Source organism: Tachysurus vachellii, chromosome 1 (genome assembly GCF_030014155.1).
Source record: "Tachysurus vachellii isolate PV-2020 chromosome 1, HZAU_Pvac_v1, whole genome shotgun sequence".
NCBI classification, from domain to species: Eukaryota; Metazoa; Chordata; class Actinopteri; order Siluriformes; family Bagridae; genus Tachysurus; species Tachysurus vachellii.
This window is the reverse complement of record NC_083460.1, coordinates 24,278,282-24,296,357: the sequence shown is the minus strand read 5'-3', so window position 1 is coordinate 24,296,357 and position 18,076 is coordinate 24,278,282. Positions and strand designations below refer to the sequence as shown.

At 39.4% G+C, this 18,076-nt stretch overlaps 1 protein-coding gene and 19 non-coding genes across 20 annotated transcripts in view; 19 read left to right on the top strand and 1 right to left on the bottom strand.

Annotated features, from left to right (window-relative positions):
* Positions 1–1,958, bottom strand: part of LOC132851825 (ephrin-A2-like) — a 125,053-nt gene extending 123,095 nt beyond the window's left edge. The window contains exon 1 of the mRNA XM_060878864.1: positions 1,827–1,958. Within this exon, the coding sequence (XP_060734847.1) occupies positions 1,827–1,849 (23 nt within the window). The 5' untranslated portion in view covers positions 1,850–1,958. The remainder of the gene's footprint in view (positions 1–1,826) is intronic.
* Positions 1,959–3,656: 1,698 nt separating this feature from the next.
* On the top strand, positions 3,657–3,729 carry trnav-uac (transfer RNA valine (anticodon UAC)). Its single transcript has one exon. It is a non-coding gene; the product is annotated as a tRNA-Val (tRNA).
* Positions 3,730–4,328: 599 nt separating this feature from the next.
* On the top strand, positions 4,329–4,401 carry trnav-uac (transfer RNA valine (anticodon UAC)). Its single transcript has one exon. It is a non-coding gene; the product is annotated as a tRNA-Val (tRNA).
* A 581-nt stretch (positions 4,402–4,982) lies between these two features.
* trnav-uac (transfer RNA valine (anticodon UAC)) lies at positions 4,983–5,055 on the top strand. Its single transcript has one exon. It is a non-coding gene; the product is annotated as a tRNA-Val (tRNA).
* Positions 5,056–6,143: 1,088 nt separating this feature from the next.
* trnav-uac (transfer RNA valine (anticodon UAC)) lies at positions 6,144–6,216 on the top strand. The gene has a single exon. It is a non-coding gene; the product is annotated as a tRNA-Val (tRNA).
* A 452-nt stretch (positions 6,217–6,668) lies between these two features.
* trnav-uac (transfer RNA valine (anticodon UAC)) lies at positions 6,669–6,741 on the top strand. The gene has a single exon. It is a non-coding gene; the product is annotated as a tRNA-Val (tRNA).
* Positions 6,742–7,191: 450 nt separating this feature from the next.
* Positions 7,192–7,264, top strand: trnav-uac (transfer RNA valine (anticodon UAC)). The gene has a single exon. It is a non-coding gene; the product is annotated as a tRNA-Val (tRNA).
* A 452-nt stretch (positions 7,265–7,716) lies between these two features.
* On the top strand, positions 7,717–7,789 carry trnav-uac (transfer RNA valine (anticodon UAC)). The gene has a single exon. It is a non-coding gene; the product is annotated as a tRNA-Val (tRNA).
* Positions 7,790–8,169: 380 nt separating this feature from the next.
* On the top strand, positions 8,170–8,242 carry trnav-uac (transfer RNA valine (anticodon UAC)). Its single transcript has one exon. It is a non-coding gene; the product is annotated as a tRNA-Val (tRNA).
* Positions 8,243–8,839: 597 nt separating this feature from the next.
* trnav-uac (transfer RNA valine (anticodon UAC)) lies at positions 8,840–8,912 on the top strand. Its single transcript has one exon. It is a non-coding gene; the product is annotated as a tRNA-Val (tRNA).
* A 1,088-nt stretch (positions 8,913–10,000) lies between these two features.
* trnav-uac (transfer RNA valine (anticodon UAC)) lies at positions 10,001–10,073 on the top strand. Its single transcript has one exon. It is a non-coding gene; the product is annotated as a tRNA-Val (tRNA).
* A 452-nt stretch (positions 10,074–10,525) lies between these two features.
* Positions 10,526–10,598, top strand: trnav-uac (transfer RNA valine (anticodon UAC)). The gene has a single exon. It is a non-coding gene; the product is annotated as a tRNA-Val (tRNA).
* Positions 10,599–11,048: 450 nt separating this feature from the next.
* trnav-uac (transfer RNA valine (anticodon UAC)) lies at positions 11,049–11,121 on the top strand. The gene has a single exon. It is a non-coding gene; the product is annotated as a tRNA-Val (tRNA).
* Positions 11,122–11,573: 452 nt separating this feature from the next.
* trnav-uac (transfer RNA valine (anticodon UAC)) lies at positions 11,574–11,646 on the top strand. The gene has a single exon. It is a non-coding gene; the product is annotated as a tRNA-Val (tRNA).
* A 380-nt stretch (positions 11,647–12,026) lies between these two features.
* On the top strand, positions 12,027–12,099 carry trnav-uac (transfer RNA valine (anticodon UAC)). The gene has a single exon. It is a non-coding gene; the product is annotated as a tRNA-Val (tRNA).
* Positions 12,100–12,696: 597 nt separating this feature from the next.
* trnav-uac (transfer RNA valine (anticodon UAC)) lies at positions 12,697–12,769 on the top strand. Its single transcript has one exon. It is a non-coding gene; the product is annotated as a tRNA-Val (tRNA).
* Positions 12,770–13,857: 1,088 nt separating this feature from the next.
* On the top strand, positions 13,858–13,930 carry trnav-uac (transfer RNA valine (anticodon UAC)). Its single transcript has one exon. It is a non-coding gene; the product is annotated as a tRNA-Val (tRNA).
* A 452-nt stretch (positions 13,931–14,382) lies between these two features.
* trnav-uac (transfer RNA valine (anticodon UAC)) lies at positions 14,383–14,455 on the top strand. Its single transcript has one exon. It is a non-coding gene; the product is annotated as a tRNA-Val (tRNA).
* Positions 14,456–14,905: 450 nt separating this feature from the next.
* trnav-uac (transfer RNA valine (anticodon UAC)) lies at positions 14,906–14,978 on the top strand. Its single transcript has one exon. It is a non-coding gene; the product is annotated as a tRNA-Val (tRNA).
* Positions 14,979–15,578: 600 nt separating this feature from the next.
* On the top strand, positions 15,579–15,651 carry trnav-uac (transfer RNA valine (anticodon UAC)). The gene has a single exon. It is a non-coding gene; the product is annotated as a tRNA-Val (tRNA).
* The last annotated feature ends 2,425 nt before the right edge of the window (positions 15,652–18,076 follow it).

The window sequence follows — 18,076 nt, the reverse complement described above, 5'->3', positions numbered from 1 at the left end:
TTCAGACTCACTTGATTCTTTCGAACCCTGGTGCATTTGTGTTCATCTTACATCAACACAAACAAAACATGCATATATATATATATATATATATATATATATATATATATATATATATATATATATATATATATATATATATATATATATATTTCCAGTGTTCCTGTGCCACTCATGGTACATGTGTGTTGTGGAAACTAATGATCAACTAAAATGCATGCACAGGTTACTTTACTTCCTGAACAAGTGCAGACATGAGTACGAGTTATTTTCACATTCATGGGAATCACGGCACAGTTCCAGTGCAATTCACACCACCTTCAACAGGTAGTCTAGGGCGCAGTACCACGGTGTGGTTCCTTGCTCACATGACAGATTTCACATTACCCTGAAAAGCCCCAGTAGACCTTCGGCTCAGCAAGAGTTTATTAAACAATTCCTTTAAATCTGCCTCTTCAAATGTATTCCAGTCAAATTTCATTTGTCAATAAAAGATTCAACAGCTTTGCTTTACACTTGCTGATTTACTGAACATCCCACAAAAAACCTGGCTTGAATCCATACCTTCTTGTTCTAGCATGAGAAGTGCTTGAAAAATATTTTCAAGAGGTGGTTATCGGGAATCCAGGCGATGTTGCATCACCTGGAAATTTAGAGGCTACTTAGCATGTACTGCTAGTTTAATTTCCACTCCTTCTATCCATAATACCGCAAGGTTTTCCGTTTATAATATAATAACCACAGAGAAATATTAAACCTCCTATTTTTGAGAGGTATGAAATCTAATCTCCCACATATCACAATATATCTAATATGTTAATTATTTATGACCAGGAAAAGATCTGCTAGACATCAGTCAAGAAGCAGCAAAACACTGTTATAATCTTGAAAAAAAAAATTCAAATAAATAAATAGATGATAAAAAGGCCAAATACTTACATTCTTGGTAATTGGTATATAATCTACCTAACCAGTGTTTACTAGTAAAACTTTTCATCAAAAGAAAGCAGAAGAAGAAGAAGAAGAAGATGAAAAAGAAGAAGTCAAATTAAAGGTGTTCTTGGTCGTGCTTGAGAAGACAGAAAAGAGTCCCTACATCCACCATTTATGAATTACAACCTAGCAGAGTTGGCTCTGATGTATGAAATGGACGGGTAAGGCTTTTATCGAGGAAAATGGGGCCCATTAATGTAAATGGAAGACTATCACAGGCTGTAACACAAACCCGAAGCAGAACTCAGTGTTTCCACTGCCCGCTGTGAGAGCAATTATGGCGGGATACACAAATGTACCGTAATGGATAAAACTAATCGGTGCCCTCAGATTCTCAGATAGTAATCCATTTGTGGAGGGAGGTGTCCACTCTGAGAACGCCACAAATGTAGATCAGGCACACCACTGACTCATGCCTTTATAATCACATTATCAAAACTTTAAAAGGTCAATCTTTATGCTTGCTTCTACATAAGTGGCATATATAATTTTCATATACCTAAACATTAAATATTTATGATCAAAACACAGGTTTTGATATGTACTCGGTATCCATTCAAAACACGAGGTACACGCACAGTCAGGTTTGGTGTATTAGCGAATAAATATATTCATAAGGCATCGCAGTGTGTGTTTACAGGACTACAGTATTTTTGTCCGAGGTAAGTGTTACATAATGTGTTATTGGCACTTAGCTTTATGTTGTTTTGTACCAGTTGTTATGTCCTAATCCCAGGAAAGCAGAATTTTTTTCTGAATCAGAGTTTGCACAATAACCTAGCACTGTTTTTGAGTATGTGTGTAGATTTGGGCTGAATATTGTGGTGACTGACCTTAATATTCCAGATGGGATCATTAAATCCTGTCAAGCTCAAATTTGCTGGTTCATCTGCGATGTTGCAATTAAAATGAAGTGTCTACAGTCCTTCCGTTTATAGATCACTGTCAATAGTGGTGTACTGTAGGTGCAACACTGTGTTGAATATTTTTATTATTAAGCCACACTGCATGAGTAAATGTTGCGTAACATGACATTATTGTTGTACTGTTATGGCAACAGACCAGAATGTAACCTGCATTCACGTAGGTTGTGATTCCATCTTGTCTCCTTTATAAGTAAGTACTATAACTTGCTAGTTTGTTTTTATGGATTATTCTCAGCACAGCAGGGACTCAGACGTGGAAGACCTTATTCATAGGGTTAGACATCAACATATCAGAGAAGAACCACAGATGAGTTTAATGGTCAGGTGTCCACATGCTTTTGGTAGTACAGTAAGTTGTTCCATGGTTTAATGGTCATCAGGTATGCTTTTTCTATTCTGTCTTCAAGCAGAACGTCCTGAAGTAGCACATCTACTTCACATGCAAAAAGGCTTGGGTTGGAGCCATATATTTGAGAAGAACAAAATAATGAGATTTTGCTTCAATAAATGTTGAGAAATGTAGGTAAAAACTGAATCTTGGAAAAAACTTCAATTAAGCAGTAAAAGCTAACATTAAGCACATGACTTACCTAAAAATTGGCAAACATGTCTGGTTCTGTAGTGTTGTGGTTATCACATCTGCTTTGCCTCTTCATGCAGAAGGTTGTGGGTTCAATCCCAAGCAAAATAAAAACAATTTTTAAGGACTTCAACTGTCTTCCAGGATAAGTAACATACCTGAGACAAGGTACAGTATACTCTCACTCATTTTCTACCACTACATCGGGTCACAGGGAGCCTGTGCGTCATCTCAGGCGTCATCGGCAGGATACACCATGGACGGAGTGCCAACCCTTCACAGGGCACACACACACTCTCATTCACTCACGCAATCACACACAACGGACAATTTCCCGGAGATGCCAATCAACTTACCATGCATGTCTTTGGACCGGGGGAACCCCCGAGAAACGGGGAGAACATGTAAAATTCACCCACACAAGGCAGAGGCGGGAATCGAACCCCCAACCCTGAAGAGGGCCGTCAAACGTGCTAACCAGTAAGCCTAAAAAAATGTGAAATCATTGATGTCATTTCAGGTTTCTGTAGTGTACTGGCTTTCATAAATGAGAAATTTAGGTAAAAAACTGAAGCTTGCTAAAACATTTCAATTAAGCAGTAAAATCTAACATTACCTTAAAAAATAATCCTGCATGTCTGGTTCTGTCGTGTAGTGGTTATCACGTCTACTTTACATGCAGCAGGTCCTGGGTTTGAGCCAGAGTGAAGCCATATGTGTGAGAGGAACAAAAACAAAAGAGATTTTGCTTTCATCAATGAGAATTTTAGGCAAAAACTGAAGTTGGTAAAAGTCTCAATTAAGCAGTAAAGGCTAACATTAAGCCCATGATTTACCTAAAAATTCCCAATCATGTCTGGTTCTGTAATTTAGTAATCACATCTGCTTTACCCACAGAACGGTCTCAGGTTAAATCCCAGCAGCACAATTTGTTTGAATAACGAAATAAAAGCAATTGTTAAGGACATTCACCCTTCTATCGGCATAAGCAACACTGCTGGAACTGGGTTGAGTGTTTACAAATACAAAAAAACAGAAAACATTAGACCTAACAGAACCTTACTTAAGGGGTCAGTTTCGCAAAAACGAAAGATGGTAAAAAGTCTCAATTAAGGAGTAACATCTAACAGTACACAAAAAACCAGACCCTTATGTCTGGTTCTGTAGTGTAGTGGTTATCACGTCTGCTTTACACGCAGAAGATCCTGGGTTCAATCCCCAGCAGAACCATTTGTTTGAGCAGCAAAATAAAAGCAATTGTTACGACCCTATACCCTTCTACCGGCATAAGCCACACTGCTGAAAATGGGTCGAGTGTTTACAAATACAAAAAAAATGGAAAACATTAGACCTAACAGAACCTTACTTAAGGGGTCAGTTTCTGTAGTGTAGAATTTATTGCTTATGCTTTGTGAATGGTTGAGAGTTTGTCTTCCTCCATGGTGGAAAGTAAAGCTAGGTAACAAATAAACCCCATGACCTACCTGAAAATTTCTCAGAGTGCTGGAGTTTATAGCTTAGTGTTTGGTTCTGTAGTGCAGTGGACATCACGTCTGCATCATATGCGGAAGGTCCTTGCTTTCATAAATGGTGTGAAATTTAGGCACAATTTAGCCCCATGCTGGAAATTTAGGCACAATTTAGCCCCATGCTGGGTTTATAGCTTAGTGTTTGGTTCTGTAGTGTAGTGGACATCACGTCTGCATTACATGTGGAAGGTCCTTGCTTTCATAAATGGTGGGAAATTTAGGGAAAAACGAAAGTTTGTAAAAAGTCTCAATTAAGGAGTAACATCTAACAGTACCCAAAAAAACTCAACCCTTATGTCTGGTTCTGTAGTGTAGTGGTTATCATGTCTGCTTTACACGCAGAAGGTCCTGGGTTCAATCCGCAGCAGAACCATTTGTTTGAGCAGCAAAATAAAAGCAATTGTTACGACCCTATACCCTTCTACCGGCATAAGCCACACTGCTGAAACTGAGTTGAGTGTTTACAAATACAAAAAAAGGAAAACATTACACAAACAGTCTTTTTGTGTAATGTTTATGTAAAAACATGTTTATGTAAAAACATTACATAAACAGTCTTCCTCCATGGTGGAAGGTAAAGCTAGGTAACAAATAAACCCCATGACCTACCTGAAAATTTCTCAGAATGCTGAGGTTTATAGCTTAGTGTTTGGTTCTCTAGTGTAGTGGACATCACGTCTGCATCACATGAGGAAGGTCCTTGCTTTCATAAATGGTGTGAAATTTAGGCACAATTTAGCCCCATGCTGGAAATTTAGGCACAATTTAGCCCCATGCTGGGTTTATAGCTTTAGTGTTTGGTTCTCTAGTGTAGTGGACATCACGTCTGCATCACATGTGGAAGGTCCATGCTTTCATAAATGGTGTGAAATTTAGGAAAAACGAAAGTTTGTAAAAAGTCTCAATTAAGGAGTAACATCTAACAGTACCCAAAAAAACTCAACCCTTATGTCTGGTTCTGTAGTGTAGTGGTTATCACGTCTGCTTTACACGCAGAAGGTCCTGGGTTCAATCCCCAGCAGAACCATTTGTTTGAGCAGCAAAATAAAAGCAATTGTTACGACCCTATACCCTTCTACCGGCATAAGCCACACTGCTGAAAATGGGTCGAGTGTTTACAAATACAAAAAAAATGGAAAACATTAGACCTAACAGAACCTTACTTAAGGGGTCAGTTTCTGTAGTGTAGAATTTAATGCTTATGCTTTGTGAATGGTTGAGAGTTTGTCTTCCTCCATGGTGGAAAGTAAAGCTAGGTAACAAATAAACCCCATGACCTACCTGAAAATTTCTCAGAGTGCTGGAGTTTATAGCTTAGTGTTTGGTTCTGTAGTGCAGTGGACATCACGTCTGCATCACATGCGGAAGGTCCTTGCTTTCATAAATGGTGTGAAATTTAGGCACAATTTAGCCCCATGCTGGAAATTTAGGCACAATTTAGCCCCATGCTGGGTTTATAGCTTAGTGTTTGGTCCTGTAGTGTAGTGGACATCACGTCTGCATCACATGTGGAAGGTCCTTGCTTTCATAAATGGTGGGAAATTTAGGGAAAAACGAAAGTTGGTAAAAAGTCTCAATTAAGGAGTAACATCTAACAGTACCCAAAAAAATTCGACCCTTATGTCTGGTTCTGTAGTGTAGTGGTCAATCCCCAGCAGAACCATTTGTTTGAGCAGCAAAATAAAAGCAATTGTTACGAACCTATACCCTTCTACCGACATAAGCCAAACTGCTGAAACTGGGTTGAGTGTTTACAAATACAAAAAAAAAGGAAAACATTAGACCTAACAGAACATTACTTAAGGGGTCAGTTTCTTTAGTGTAGAAGTTATTGCTTATGCTTTGAGAATGGTTGAGAGTTTGTCTTCCTCCATGGTGGAAAGTAAAGCTAGGTAACAAATAAACCCCATGACCTACCAGAAAATTTCTCAAAGTGCTGAGGTTTATAGCTTAGTGTTTGGTTCTCTAGTGTAGTGGACATCACGTCTGCATCACATGCGGAAGGTCCTTGCTTTCATAAATGGTGGGAAATTTAGGGAAAAACGAAAGTTTGTAAAAAGTCTCAATTAAGGAGTAACATCTAACAGTACCCAAAAAAACTCAACCCTTATGTCTGGTTCTGTAGTGTAGTGGTTATCATGTCTGCTTTACACGCAGAAGGTCCTGGGTTCAATCCCCAGCAGAACCATTTGTTTGAGCAGCAAAATAAAAGCAATTGTTATGAACCTATACCCTTCTACCGACATAAGCCAAACTGCTGACACTGGGTTGAGTGTTTACAAATACAAAAAAAAAGGAAAACATTAGACCTAACAGAACATTACTTAAGGGGTCAGTTTCTTTAGTGTAGAAGTTATTGCTTATGCTTTGAGAATGGTTGAGAGTTTGTCTTCCTCCGTGGTGGAAAGTAAAGCTAGGTAACAAATAAACCCCATGACCTACCAGAAAATTTCTCAAAGTGCTGAGGTTTATAGCTTAGTGTTTGGTTCTCTAGTGTAGTGGACATCACGTCTGCATCACATGCGGAAGGTCCTTGCTTTCATAAATGGTGGGAAATTTAGGGAAAAACGAAAGTTGGTAAAAAGTCTCAATTAAGGAGTAACATCTAATAGTACCCAAAAAAATTCGACCCTTATGTCTGGTTCTGTAGTGTAGTGGTTATCACGTCTGCTTTACACGCAGAAGGTCCTGGGTTCAATCCCCAGCAGAACCATTTGTTTGAGCAGCAAAATAAAAGCAATTGTTACGAACCTATACCCTTCTACCGACATAAGCCAAACTTCTGAAACTGAGTTGAGTGTTTACAAATACAAAAAAAATGAAAACATTACACCTAACAGAACATTACTTAAGGCGTCAGTTTCTTTAGTGTAGAAGTTATTGCTTATGCTTTGAGAATGGTTGAGAGTTTGTCTTCCTCCATGGTGGAAAGTAAAGCTAGGTAACAAATAAACCCCATGACCTACCTGAAAATTTCTCAGAATGCTGGGGTTTATAGCTTAGTGTTTGGTTCTGTAGTGCAGTGGACATCACGTCTGCATCACATGTGGAAGGTCCATGCTTTCATAAATGGTGTGAAATTTAGGAAAAACGAAAGTTTGTAAAAAGTCTCAATTAAGGAGTAACATCTAACAGTACCCAAAAAAACTCAACCCTTATGTCTGGTTCTGTAGTGTAGTGGTTATCACGTCTGCTTTACACGCAGAAGGTCCTGGGTTCAATCCCCAGCAGAACCATTTGTTTGAGCAGCAAAATAAAAGCAATTGTTACGACCCTATACCCTTCTACCGGCATAAGCCACACTGCTGAAAATGGGTCGAGTGTTTACAAATACAAAAAAAATGGAAAACATTAGACCTAACAGAACCTTACTTAAGGGGTCAGTTTCTTTAGTGTAGAAGTTATTGCTTATGCTTTGAGAATGGTTGAGAGTTTGTCTTCCTCCATGGTGGAAAGTAAAGCTAGGTAACAAATAAACCCCATGACCTACCAGAAAATTTCTCAAAGTGCTGAGGTTTATAGCTTAGTGTTTGGTTCTCTAGTGTAGTGGACATCACGTCTGCATCACATGCGGAAGGTCCTTGCTTTCATAAATGGTGGGAAATTTAGGGAAAAACGAAAGTTTGTAAAAAGTCTCAATTAAGGAGTAACATCTAACAGTACCCAAAAAAACTCTACCCTTATGTCTGGTTCTGTAGTGTAGAGGTTATCATGTCTGCTTTACACGCAGAAGGTCCTGGGTTCAATCCCCAGCAGAACCATTTGTTTGAGCAGCAAAATAAAAGCAATTGTTATGAACCTATACCCTTCTACCGACATAAGCCAAACTGCTGAAACTGGGTTGAGTGTTTACAAATACAAAAAAAAAGGAAAACATTAGACCTAACAGAACATTACTTAAGGGGTCAGTTTCTTTAGTGTAGAAGTTATTGCTTATGCTTTGAGAATGGTTGAGAGTTTGTCTTCCTCCATGGTGGAAAGTAAAGCTAGGTAACAAATAAACCCCATGACCTACCAGAAAATTTCTCAAAGTGCTGAGGTTTATAGCTTAGTGTTTGGTTCTCAAAAACGAAAGTTTGTAAAAAGTCTCAATTAAGGAGTAACATCTAACAGTACCCAAAAAAACTCGACCCTTATGTCTGGTTCTGTAGTGTAGTGGTTATCACGTCTGCTTTACACGCAGAAGGTCCTGGGTTCAATCCCCAGCAGAGCCATTTGTTTGAGCAGCAAAATAAAAGCAATTGTTACGAACCTATACCCTTCTACCGACATAAGCCAAACCTCTGAAACTGAGTTGAGTGTTTACAAATACAAAAAAAGGAAAACATTACACCTAACAGAACATTACTTAAGGCGTCAGTTTCTTTAGTGTAGAAGTTATTGCTTATGCTTTGAGAATGGTTGAGAGTTTGTCTTCCTCCATGGTGGAAGGTAAAGCTAGGTAACAAATAAACCCCATGACCTACCTGAAAATTTCTCAGAATGCTGAGGTTTATAGCTTAGTGTTTGGTTCTCTAGTGTAGTGGACATCACGTCTGCATCACATGAGGAAGGTCCTTGCTTTCATAAATGGTGTGAAATTTAGGCACAATTTAGCCCCATGCTGGAAATTTAGGCACAATTTAGCCCCATGCTGGGTTTATAGCTTTAGTGTTTGGTTCTCTAGTGTAGTGGACATCACGTCTGCATCACATGTGGAAGGTCCATGCTTTCATAAATGGTGTGAAATTTAGGAAAAACGAAAGTTTGTAAAAAGTCTCAATTAAGGAGTAACATCTAACAGTACCCAAAAAAACTCAACCCTTATGTCTGGTTCTGTAGTGTAGTGGTTATCACGTCTGCTTTACACGCAGAAGGTCCTGGGTTCAATCCCCAGCAGAACCATTTGTTTGAGCAGCAAAATAAAAGCAATTGTTACGACCCTATACCCTTCTACCGGCATAAGCCACACTGCTGAAAATGGGTCGAGTGTTTACAAATACAAAAAAAATGGAAAACATTAGACCTAACAGAACCTTACTTAAGGGGTCAGTTTCTGTAGTGTAGAATTTAATGCTTATGCTTTGTGAATGGTTGAGAGTTTGTCTTCCTCCATGGTGGAAAGTAAAGCTAGGTAACAAATAAACCCCATGACCTACCTGAAAATTTCTCAGAGTGCTGGAGTTTATAGCTTAGTGTTTGGTTCTGTAGTGCAGTGGACATCACGTCTGCATCACATGCGGAAGGTCCTTGCTTTCATAAATGGTGTGAAATTTAGGCACAATTTAGCCCCATGCTGGAAATTTAGGCACAATTTAGCCCCATGCTGGGTTTATAGCTTAGTGTTTGGTCCTGTAGTGTAGTGGACATCACGTCTGCATCACATGTGGAAGGTCCTTGCTTTCATAAATGGTGGGAAATTTAGGGAAAAACGAAAGTTGGTAAAAAGTCTCAATTAAGGAGTAACATCTAACAGTACCCAAAAAAATTCGACCCTTATGTCTGGTTCTGTAGTGTAGTGGTCAATCCCCAGCAGAACCATTTGTTTGAGCAGCAAAATAAAAGCAATTGTTACGAACCTATACCCTTCTACCGACATAAGCCAAACTGCTGAAACTGGGTTGAGTGTTTACAAATACAAAAAAAAAGGAAAACATTAGACCTAACAGAACATTACTTAAGGGGTCAGTTTCTTTAGTGTAGAAGTTATTGCTTATGCTTTGAGAATGGTTGAGAGTTTGTCTTCCTCCATGGTGGAAAGTAAAGCTAGGTAACAAATAAACCCCATGACCTACCAGAAAATTTCTCAAAGTGCTGAGGTTTATAGCTTAGTGTTTGGTTCTCTAGTGTAGTGGACATCACGTCTGCATCACATGCGGAAGGTCCTTGCTTTCATAAATGGTGGGAAATTTAGGGAAAAACGAAAGTTTGTAAAAAGTCTCAATTAAGGAGTAACATCTAACAGTACCCAAAAAAACTCAACCCTTATGTCTGGTTCTGTAGTGTAGTGGTTATCATGTCTGCTTTACACGCAGAAGGTCCTGGGTTCAATCCCCAGCAGAACCATTTGTTTGAGCAGCAAAATAAAAGCAATTGTTATGAACCTATACCCTTCTACCGACATAAGCCAAACTGCTGACACTGGGTTGAGTGTTTACAAATACAAAAAAAAAGGAAAACATTAGACCTAACAGAACATTACTTAAGGGGTCAGTTTCTTTAGTGTAGAAGTTATTGCTTATGCTTTGAGAATGGTTGAGAGTTTGTCTTCCTCCGTGGTGGAAAGTAAAGCTAGGTAACAAATAAACCCCATGACCTACCAGAAAATTTCTCAAAGTGCTGAGGTTTATAGCTTAGTGTTTGGTTCTCTAGTGTAGTGGACATCACGTCTGCATCACATGCGGAAGGTCCTTGCTTTCATAAATGGTGGGAAATTTAGGGAAAAACGAAAGTTGGTAAAAAGTCTCAATTAAGGAGTAACATCTAATAGTACCCAAAAAAATTCGACCCTTATGTCTGGTTCTGTAGTGTAGTGGTTATCACGTCTGCTTTACACGCAGAAGGTCCTGGGTTCAATCCCCAGCAGAACCATTTGTTTGAGCAGCAAAATAAAAGCAATTGTTACGAACCTATACCCTTCTACCGACATAAGCCAAACTTCTGAAACTGAGTTGAGTGTTTACAAATACAAAAAAAATGAAAACATTACACCTAACAGAACATTACTTAAGGCGTCAGTTTCTTTAGTGTAGAAGTTATTGCTTATGCTTTGAGAATGGTTGAGAGTTTGTCTTCCTCCATGGTGGAAAGTAAAGCTAGGTAACAAATAAACCCCATGACCTACCTGAAAATTTCTCAGAATGCTGGGGTTTATAGCTTAGTGTTTGGTTCTGTAGTGCAGTGGACATCACGTCTGCATCACATGTGGAAGGTCCATGCTTTCATAAATGGTGTGAAATTTAGGAAAAACGAAAGTTTGTAAAAAGTCTCAATTAAGGAGTAACATCTAACAGTACCCAAAAAAACTCAACCCTTATGTCTGGTTCTGTAGTGTAGTGGTTATCACGTCTGCTTTACACGCAGAAGGTCCTGGGTTCAATCCCCAGCAGAACCATTTGTTTGAGCAGCAAAATAAAAGCAATTGTTACGACCCTATACCCTTCTACCGGCATAAGCCACACTGCTGAAAATGGGTCGAGTGTTTACAAATACAAAAAAAATGGAAAACATTAGACCTAACAGAACCTTACTTAAGGGGTCAGTTTCTTTAGTGTAGAAGTTATTGCTTATGCTTTGAGAATGGTTGAGAGTTTGTCTTCCTCCATGGTGGAAAGTAAAGCTAGGTAACAAATAAACCCCATGACCTACCAGAAAATTTCTCAAAGTGCTGAGGTTTATAGCTTAGTGTTTGGTTCTCTAGTGTAGTGGACATCACGTCTGCATCACATGCGGAAGGTCCTTGCTTTCATAAATGGTGGGAAATTTAGGGAAAAACGAAAGTTTGTAAAAAGTCTCAATTAAGGAGTAACATCTAACAGTACCCAAAAAAACTCGACCCTTATGTCTGGTTCTGTAGTGTAGAGGTTATCATGTCTGCTTTACACGCAGAAGGTCCTGGGTTCAATCCCCAGCAGAACCATTTGTTTGAGCAGCAAAATAAAAGCAATTGTTATGAACCTATACCCTTCTACCGACATAAGCCAAACTGCTGAAACTGGGTTGAGTGTTTACAAATACAAAAAAAAAGGAAAACATTAGACCTAACAGAACATTACTTAAGGGGTCAGTTTCTTTAGTGTAGAAGTTATTGCTTATGCTTTGAGAATGGTTGAGAGTTTGTCTTCCTCCATGGTGGAAAGTAAAGCTAGGTAACAAATAAACCCCATGACCTACCAGAAAATTTCTCAAAGTGCTGAGGTTTATAGCTTAGTGTTTGGTTCTCAAAAACGAAAGTTTGTAAAAAGTCTCAATTAAGGAGTAACATCTAACAGTACCCAAAAAAACTCGACCCTTATGTCTGGTTCTGTAGTGTAGTGGTTATCACGTCTGCTTTACACGCAGAAGGTCCTGGGTTCAATCCCCAGCAGAGCCATTTGTTTGAGCAGCAAAATAAAAGCAATTGTTACGAACCTATACCCTTCTACCGACATAAGCCAAACCTCTGAAACTGAGTTGAGTGTTTACAAATACAAAAAAAGGAAAACATTACACCTAACAGAACATTACTTAAGGCGTCAGTTTCTTTAGTGTAGAAGTTATTGCTTATGCTTTGAGAATGGTTGAGAGTTTGTCTTCCTCCATGGTGGAAGGTAAAGCTAGGTAACAAATAAACCCCATGACCTACCTGAAAATTTCTCAGAATGCTGAGGTTTATAGCTTAGTGTTTGGTTCTCTAGTGTAGTGGACATCACGTCTGCATCACATGAGGAAGGTCCTTGCTTTCATAAATGGTGTGAAATTTAGGCACAATTTAGCCCCATGCTGGAAATTTAGGCACAATTTAGCCCCATGCTGGGTTTATAGCTTTAGTGTTTGGTTCTCTAGTGTAGTGGACATCACGTCTGCATCACATGTGGAAGGTCCATGCTTTCATAAATGGTGTGAAATTTAGGAAAAACGAAAGTTTGTAAAAAGTCTCAATTAAGGAGTAACATCTAACAGTACCCAAAAAAACTCAACCCTTATGTCTGGTTCTGTAGTGTAGTGGTTATCACGTCTGCTTTACACGCAGAAGGTCCTGGGTTCAATCCCCAGCAGAACCATTTGTTTGAGCAGCAAAATAAAAGCAATTGTTACGACCCTATACCCTTCTACCGGCATAAGCCACACTGCTGAAAATGGGTCGAGTGTTTACAAATACAAAAAAAATGGAAAACATTAGACCTAACAGAACCTTACTTAAGGGGTCAGTTTCTGTAGTGTAGAATTTAATGCTTATGCTTTGTGAATGGTTGAGAGTTTGTCTTCCTCCATGGTGGAAAGTAAAGCTAGGTAACAAATAAACCCCATGACCTACCTGAAAATTTCTCAGAGTGCTGGAGTTTATAGCTTAGTGTTTGGTTCTGTAGTGCAGTGGACATCACGTCTGCATCACATGCGGAAGGTCCTTGCTTTCATAAATGGTGTGAAATTTAGGCACAATTTAGCCCCATGCTGGAAATTTAGGCACAATTTAGCCCCATGCTGGGTTTATAGCTTAGTGTTTGGTCCTGTAGTGTAGTGGACATCACGTCTGCATCACATGTGGAAGGTCCTTGCTTTCATAAATGGTGGGAAATTTAGGGAAAAACGAAAGTTGGTAAAAAGTCTCAATTAAGGAGTAACATCTAACAGTACCCAAAAAAATTCGACCCTTATGTCTGGTTCTGTAGTGTAGTGGTCAATCCCCAGCAGAACCATTTGTTTGAGCAGCAAAATAAAAGCAATTGTTACGAACCTATACCCTTCTACCGACATAAGCCAAACTGCTGAAACTGGGTTGAGTGTTTACAAATACAAAAAAAAAGGAAAACATTAGACCTAACAGAACATTACTTAAGGGGTCAGTTTCTTTAGTGTAGAAGTTATTGCTTATGCTTTGAGAATGGTTGAGAGTTTGTCTTCCTCCATGGTGGAAAGTAAAGCTAGGTAACAAATAAACCCCATGACCTACCAGAAAATTTCTCAAAGTGCTGAGGTTTATAGCTTAGTGTTTGGTTCTCTAGTGTAGTGGACATCACGTCTGCATCACATGCGGAAGGTCCTTGCTTTCATAAATGGTGGGAAATTTAGGGAAAAACGAAAGTTTGTAAAAAGTCTCAATTAAGGAGTAACATCTAACAGTACCCAAAAAAACTCAACCCTTATGTCTGGTTCTGTAGTGTAGTGGTTATCACGTCTGCTTTACACGCAGAAGGTCCTGGGTTCAATCCCCAGCAGAACCATTTGTTTGAGCAGCAAAATAAAAGCAATTGTTATGAACCTATACCCTTCTACCGACATAAGCCAAACTGCTGACACTGGGTTGAGTGTTTACAAATACAAAAAAAAAGGAAAACATTAGACCTAACAGAACATTACTTAAGGGGTCAGTTTCTTTAGTGTAGAAGTTATTGCTTATGCTTTGAGAATGGTTGAGAGTTTGTCTTCCTCCGTGGTGGAAAGTAAAGCTAGGTAACAAATAAACCCCATGACCTACCAGAAAATTTCTCAAAGTGCTGAGGTTTATAGCTTAGTGTTTGGTTCTCTAGTGTAGTGGACATCACGTCTGCATCACATGCGGAAGGTCCTTGCTTTCATAAATGGTGGGAAATTTAGGGAAAAACGAAAGTTGGTAAAAAGTCTCAATTAAGGAGTAACATCTAATAGTACCCAAAAAAATTCGACCCTTATGTCTGGTTCTGTAGTGTAGTGGTTATCACGTCTGCTTTACACGCAGAAGGTCCTGGGTTCAATCCCCAGCAGAACCATTTGTTTGAGCAGCAAAATAAAAGCAATTGTTACGAACCTATACCCTTCTACCGACATAAGCCAAACTTCTGAAACTGAGTTGAGTGTTTACAAATACAAAAAAAATGAAAACATTACACCTAACAGAACATTACTTAAGGCGTCAGTTTCTTTAGTGTAGAAGTTATTGCTTATGCTTTGAGAATGGTTGAGAGTTTGTCTTCCTCCATGGTGGAAAGTAAAGCTAGGTAACAAATAAACCCCATGACCTACCAGAAAATTTCTCAGAATGCTGGGGTTTATAGCTTAGTGTTTGGTTCTGTAGTGCAGTGGACATCACGTCTGCATCACATGTGGAAGGTCCATGCTTTCATAAATGGTGTGAAATTTAGGAAAAACGAAAGTTTGTAAAAAGTCTCAATTAAGGAGTAACATCTAACAGTACCCAAAAAAACTCAACCCTTATGTCTGGTTCTGTAGTGTAGTGGTTATCACGTCTGCTTTACACGCAGAAGGTCCTGGGTTCAATCCCCAGCAGAACCATTTGTTTGAGCAGCAAAATAAAAGCAATTGTTACGACCCTATACCCTTCTACCGGCATAAGCCACACTGCTGAAAATGGGTCGAGTGTTTACAAATACAAAAAAAATGGAAAACATTAGACCTAACAGAACCTTACTTAAGGGGTCAGTTTCTTTAGTGTAGAAGTTATTGCTTATGCTTTGAGAATGGTTGAGAGTTTGTCTTCCTCCATGGTGGAAAGTAAAGCTAGGTAACAAATAAACCCCATGACCTACCAGAAAATTTCTCAAAGTGCTGAGGTTTATAGCTTAGTGTTTGGTTCTCTAGTGTAGTGGACATCACGTCTGCATCACATGCGGAAGGTCCTTGCTTTCATAAATGGTGTGAAATTTAGGCACAATTTAGCCCCATGCTGGAAATTTAGGCACAATTTAGCCCCATGCTGGGTTTATAGCTTTAGTGTTTGGTTCTCTAGTGTAGTGGACATCACGTCTGCATCACATGCGGAAGGTCCATGCTTTCATAAATGGTGTGAAATTTAGGAAAAAGCGGAAGTTGGTACAAAGGCTCAATTAAGCAGTAACATCTAACAGTACCCGAAGAAACACTTCATTCATCTCTGGTTCTGTAGTGTAGTGGTTATCACATCTGCTCTACATGCAGAAGGTCCTGGGTTCAATCCCCAGCAGAACCATTTGTTTGAGCAGCAAAATAAAAGCAATTGTTACGAACCTATACCCTTCTACCGGCATAAGCCACACTGCTGAAAATGGGTCGAGTGTTTACAAATACAAAAAAAATGGAAAACATTAGACCTAACAGAACCTTACTTAAGGGGTCAGTTTCTGTAGTGTAGAATTTATTGCTTATGCTTTGTGAATGGTTGAGAGTTTGTCTTCCTCCATGGTGGAAAGTAAAGCTACTGTAGGTAACAAATAAACCCCATGACCTACCTGAATATTTCTCAGAATGCTGGGGTTTATAGCTTAGTGTTTGGTTCTGTAGTGCAGTGGACATCACGTCTGCATCACATGAGGAAGGTCCTTGCTTTCATAAATGGTGTGAAATTTAGGCACAATTTAGCCCCATGCTGGAAATTTAGGCACAATTTAGCCCCATGCTGGGTTTATAGCTTAGTGTTTGGTTCTGTAGTGTAGTGGACATCACGTCTGCATCACATGCGGAAGGTCCTTGCTTTCATAAATGGTGGGAAATTTAGGCAAAATCGGAAGTTGGTAAAAAGTCTCAATTGAGCAATAATAAAAGCAATTGTTAAGGACATTCACACTTCTTCCAGCATAGGTAACATACTGTAGCTGAAACAGGGTACAGAGTTTTCAAATACAAAAATATGCAAAACCATTGACCTACCAGAACATGAAATCAGGTTTCTGTAGTAAAGAGGTTATTGCTTTTGCTTTGAACACAGAAGGTCCTGGGTCAATCCCCAGTAGAACCATTTGTTTGAAGAGCAAAACAAAAGCAATTGTTAAGTACCTTCACCCTTCACTGCTGAAACTGGGTCCAGTGTTTACAAATACAAAAGAATGCAAAACATTAGACCTAACAGAACATTACTTAAGGTGTCAGTTTCTGCAGTAAAGAGGTTATTGCTCATGCTTTGAACACAGAAGGTCCTGGTTTCAATCCCCAGTTGAATCCTTTGTTTGAAAAGAACAAGAAAGAATGGTTGAGAGTTTGTCTTCATCAATGGTGGAATGTAAAGCAAGGTAACAAATTAACCCCATGACCTACCTCAAAATATCTCAGTGTGCTGGGGTTTATAGCTTTGTGTCTGGTTTTAAAGTGTAACCATATGGTTGAGTGCTTGTCTTCATTAATGTTGAAAATTAAACCTAGGTTTGCAATAAAATCTAACATTAAGCTTGTGATCTCCCTCAAAATTTCTCACGCAGAACGTCCTGGCTTGAGCCTGAACACTCTAAGCTGTAGCTGGTTCCATAATGTAGTAGTTATCAAATATTCTTTACATGCAGAAGGCCCTGGGATTGAGTCCCAGTGGAACCTTTGGTTTAAGAAGAGTGTAGAATGATTAAAATTGGGTGGTGTCTGTTGATAAGGCTGAGCAAACTACAAACCTTGGTCTGTTCTCAAAACCATTCCTCATTAATTGACTGACACACACAACTCGGCCAGCTCCATAGTGCAGTTGTCACACCAACAGCTTCAAATGCAGAATGGCCTGAAGAACCACAACAAACATTACTAGGGTTGTGTGTTTGTCAAGACCTACCTTAGAAATTCCCATGAAAATGAACACCAAGCTTTCTTCATCTGCTAAAAACATACCTCAAAATGCATGCAGTTTTTACTATATTTAGGTTACAAAAAATGTGCCACTGCGGAAAAAGGAGAGGTCAATCTATACATTTTCTGTCATTTTTATACTACAAAGAGTCTATTGCAGGGGACATAGAGCACAAGGCAGAGGACACCCTGGACAGCAGGGTGGCAATATATTAGAGGGCACAATCACACAAACACACACACACACACAAACTCACACACACACTACAGATAATATAGAGATGCCAACCAGCCTGCATATGTCTTTGGACTTGGTGAGGAAACCAGGGCAACCGCAACCCCAAAGGTGCTGACCACTAAGCTGCAATGCCCCTGAAGGAAAAGTCAAATATGTGATTTAAGGCAATTTATGGCATTTAGCAGACACCCTTATCCAGAGTGACTTACAACTGAGCATTAAGGGCCTTGCTCAGGGGCCCAGCAGTTGCAGCTTGGTGGACCTGGGGTTCAAACCCATGACCTTCCAATCAGTAGCCCAACATCTTGACCACTGAGCTACCACATCCCTACAATTCATTATTTCTAAGAGTGCTTGATGAAATAGGGCTTAGTAAATTATCCACCACCTATATGAACCCTGGGCAGTAGTAATGATTTGGTGGCCCCACTACACTTATGTGGTCATAGACAAGATGGAATCTCAATGTGCATTTATGGCAATTGGCAGACACCCCTATCCAGAGCTATTTACATACATCTTATACAGTTGAGTAGTTGAGGGCAGGGGACCTTGCTCAAGGGTTCAGGTGGCATATTAGTGGTGGTGGAAGTAGTAGAGCATGCAACCTTCT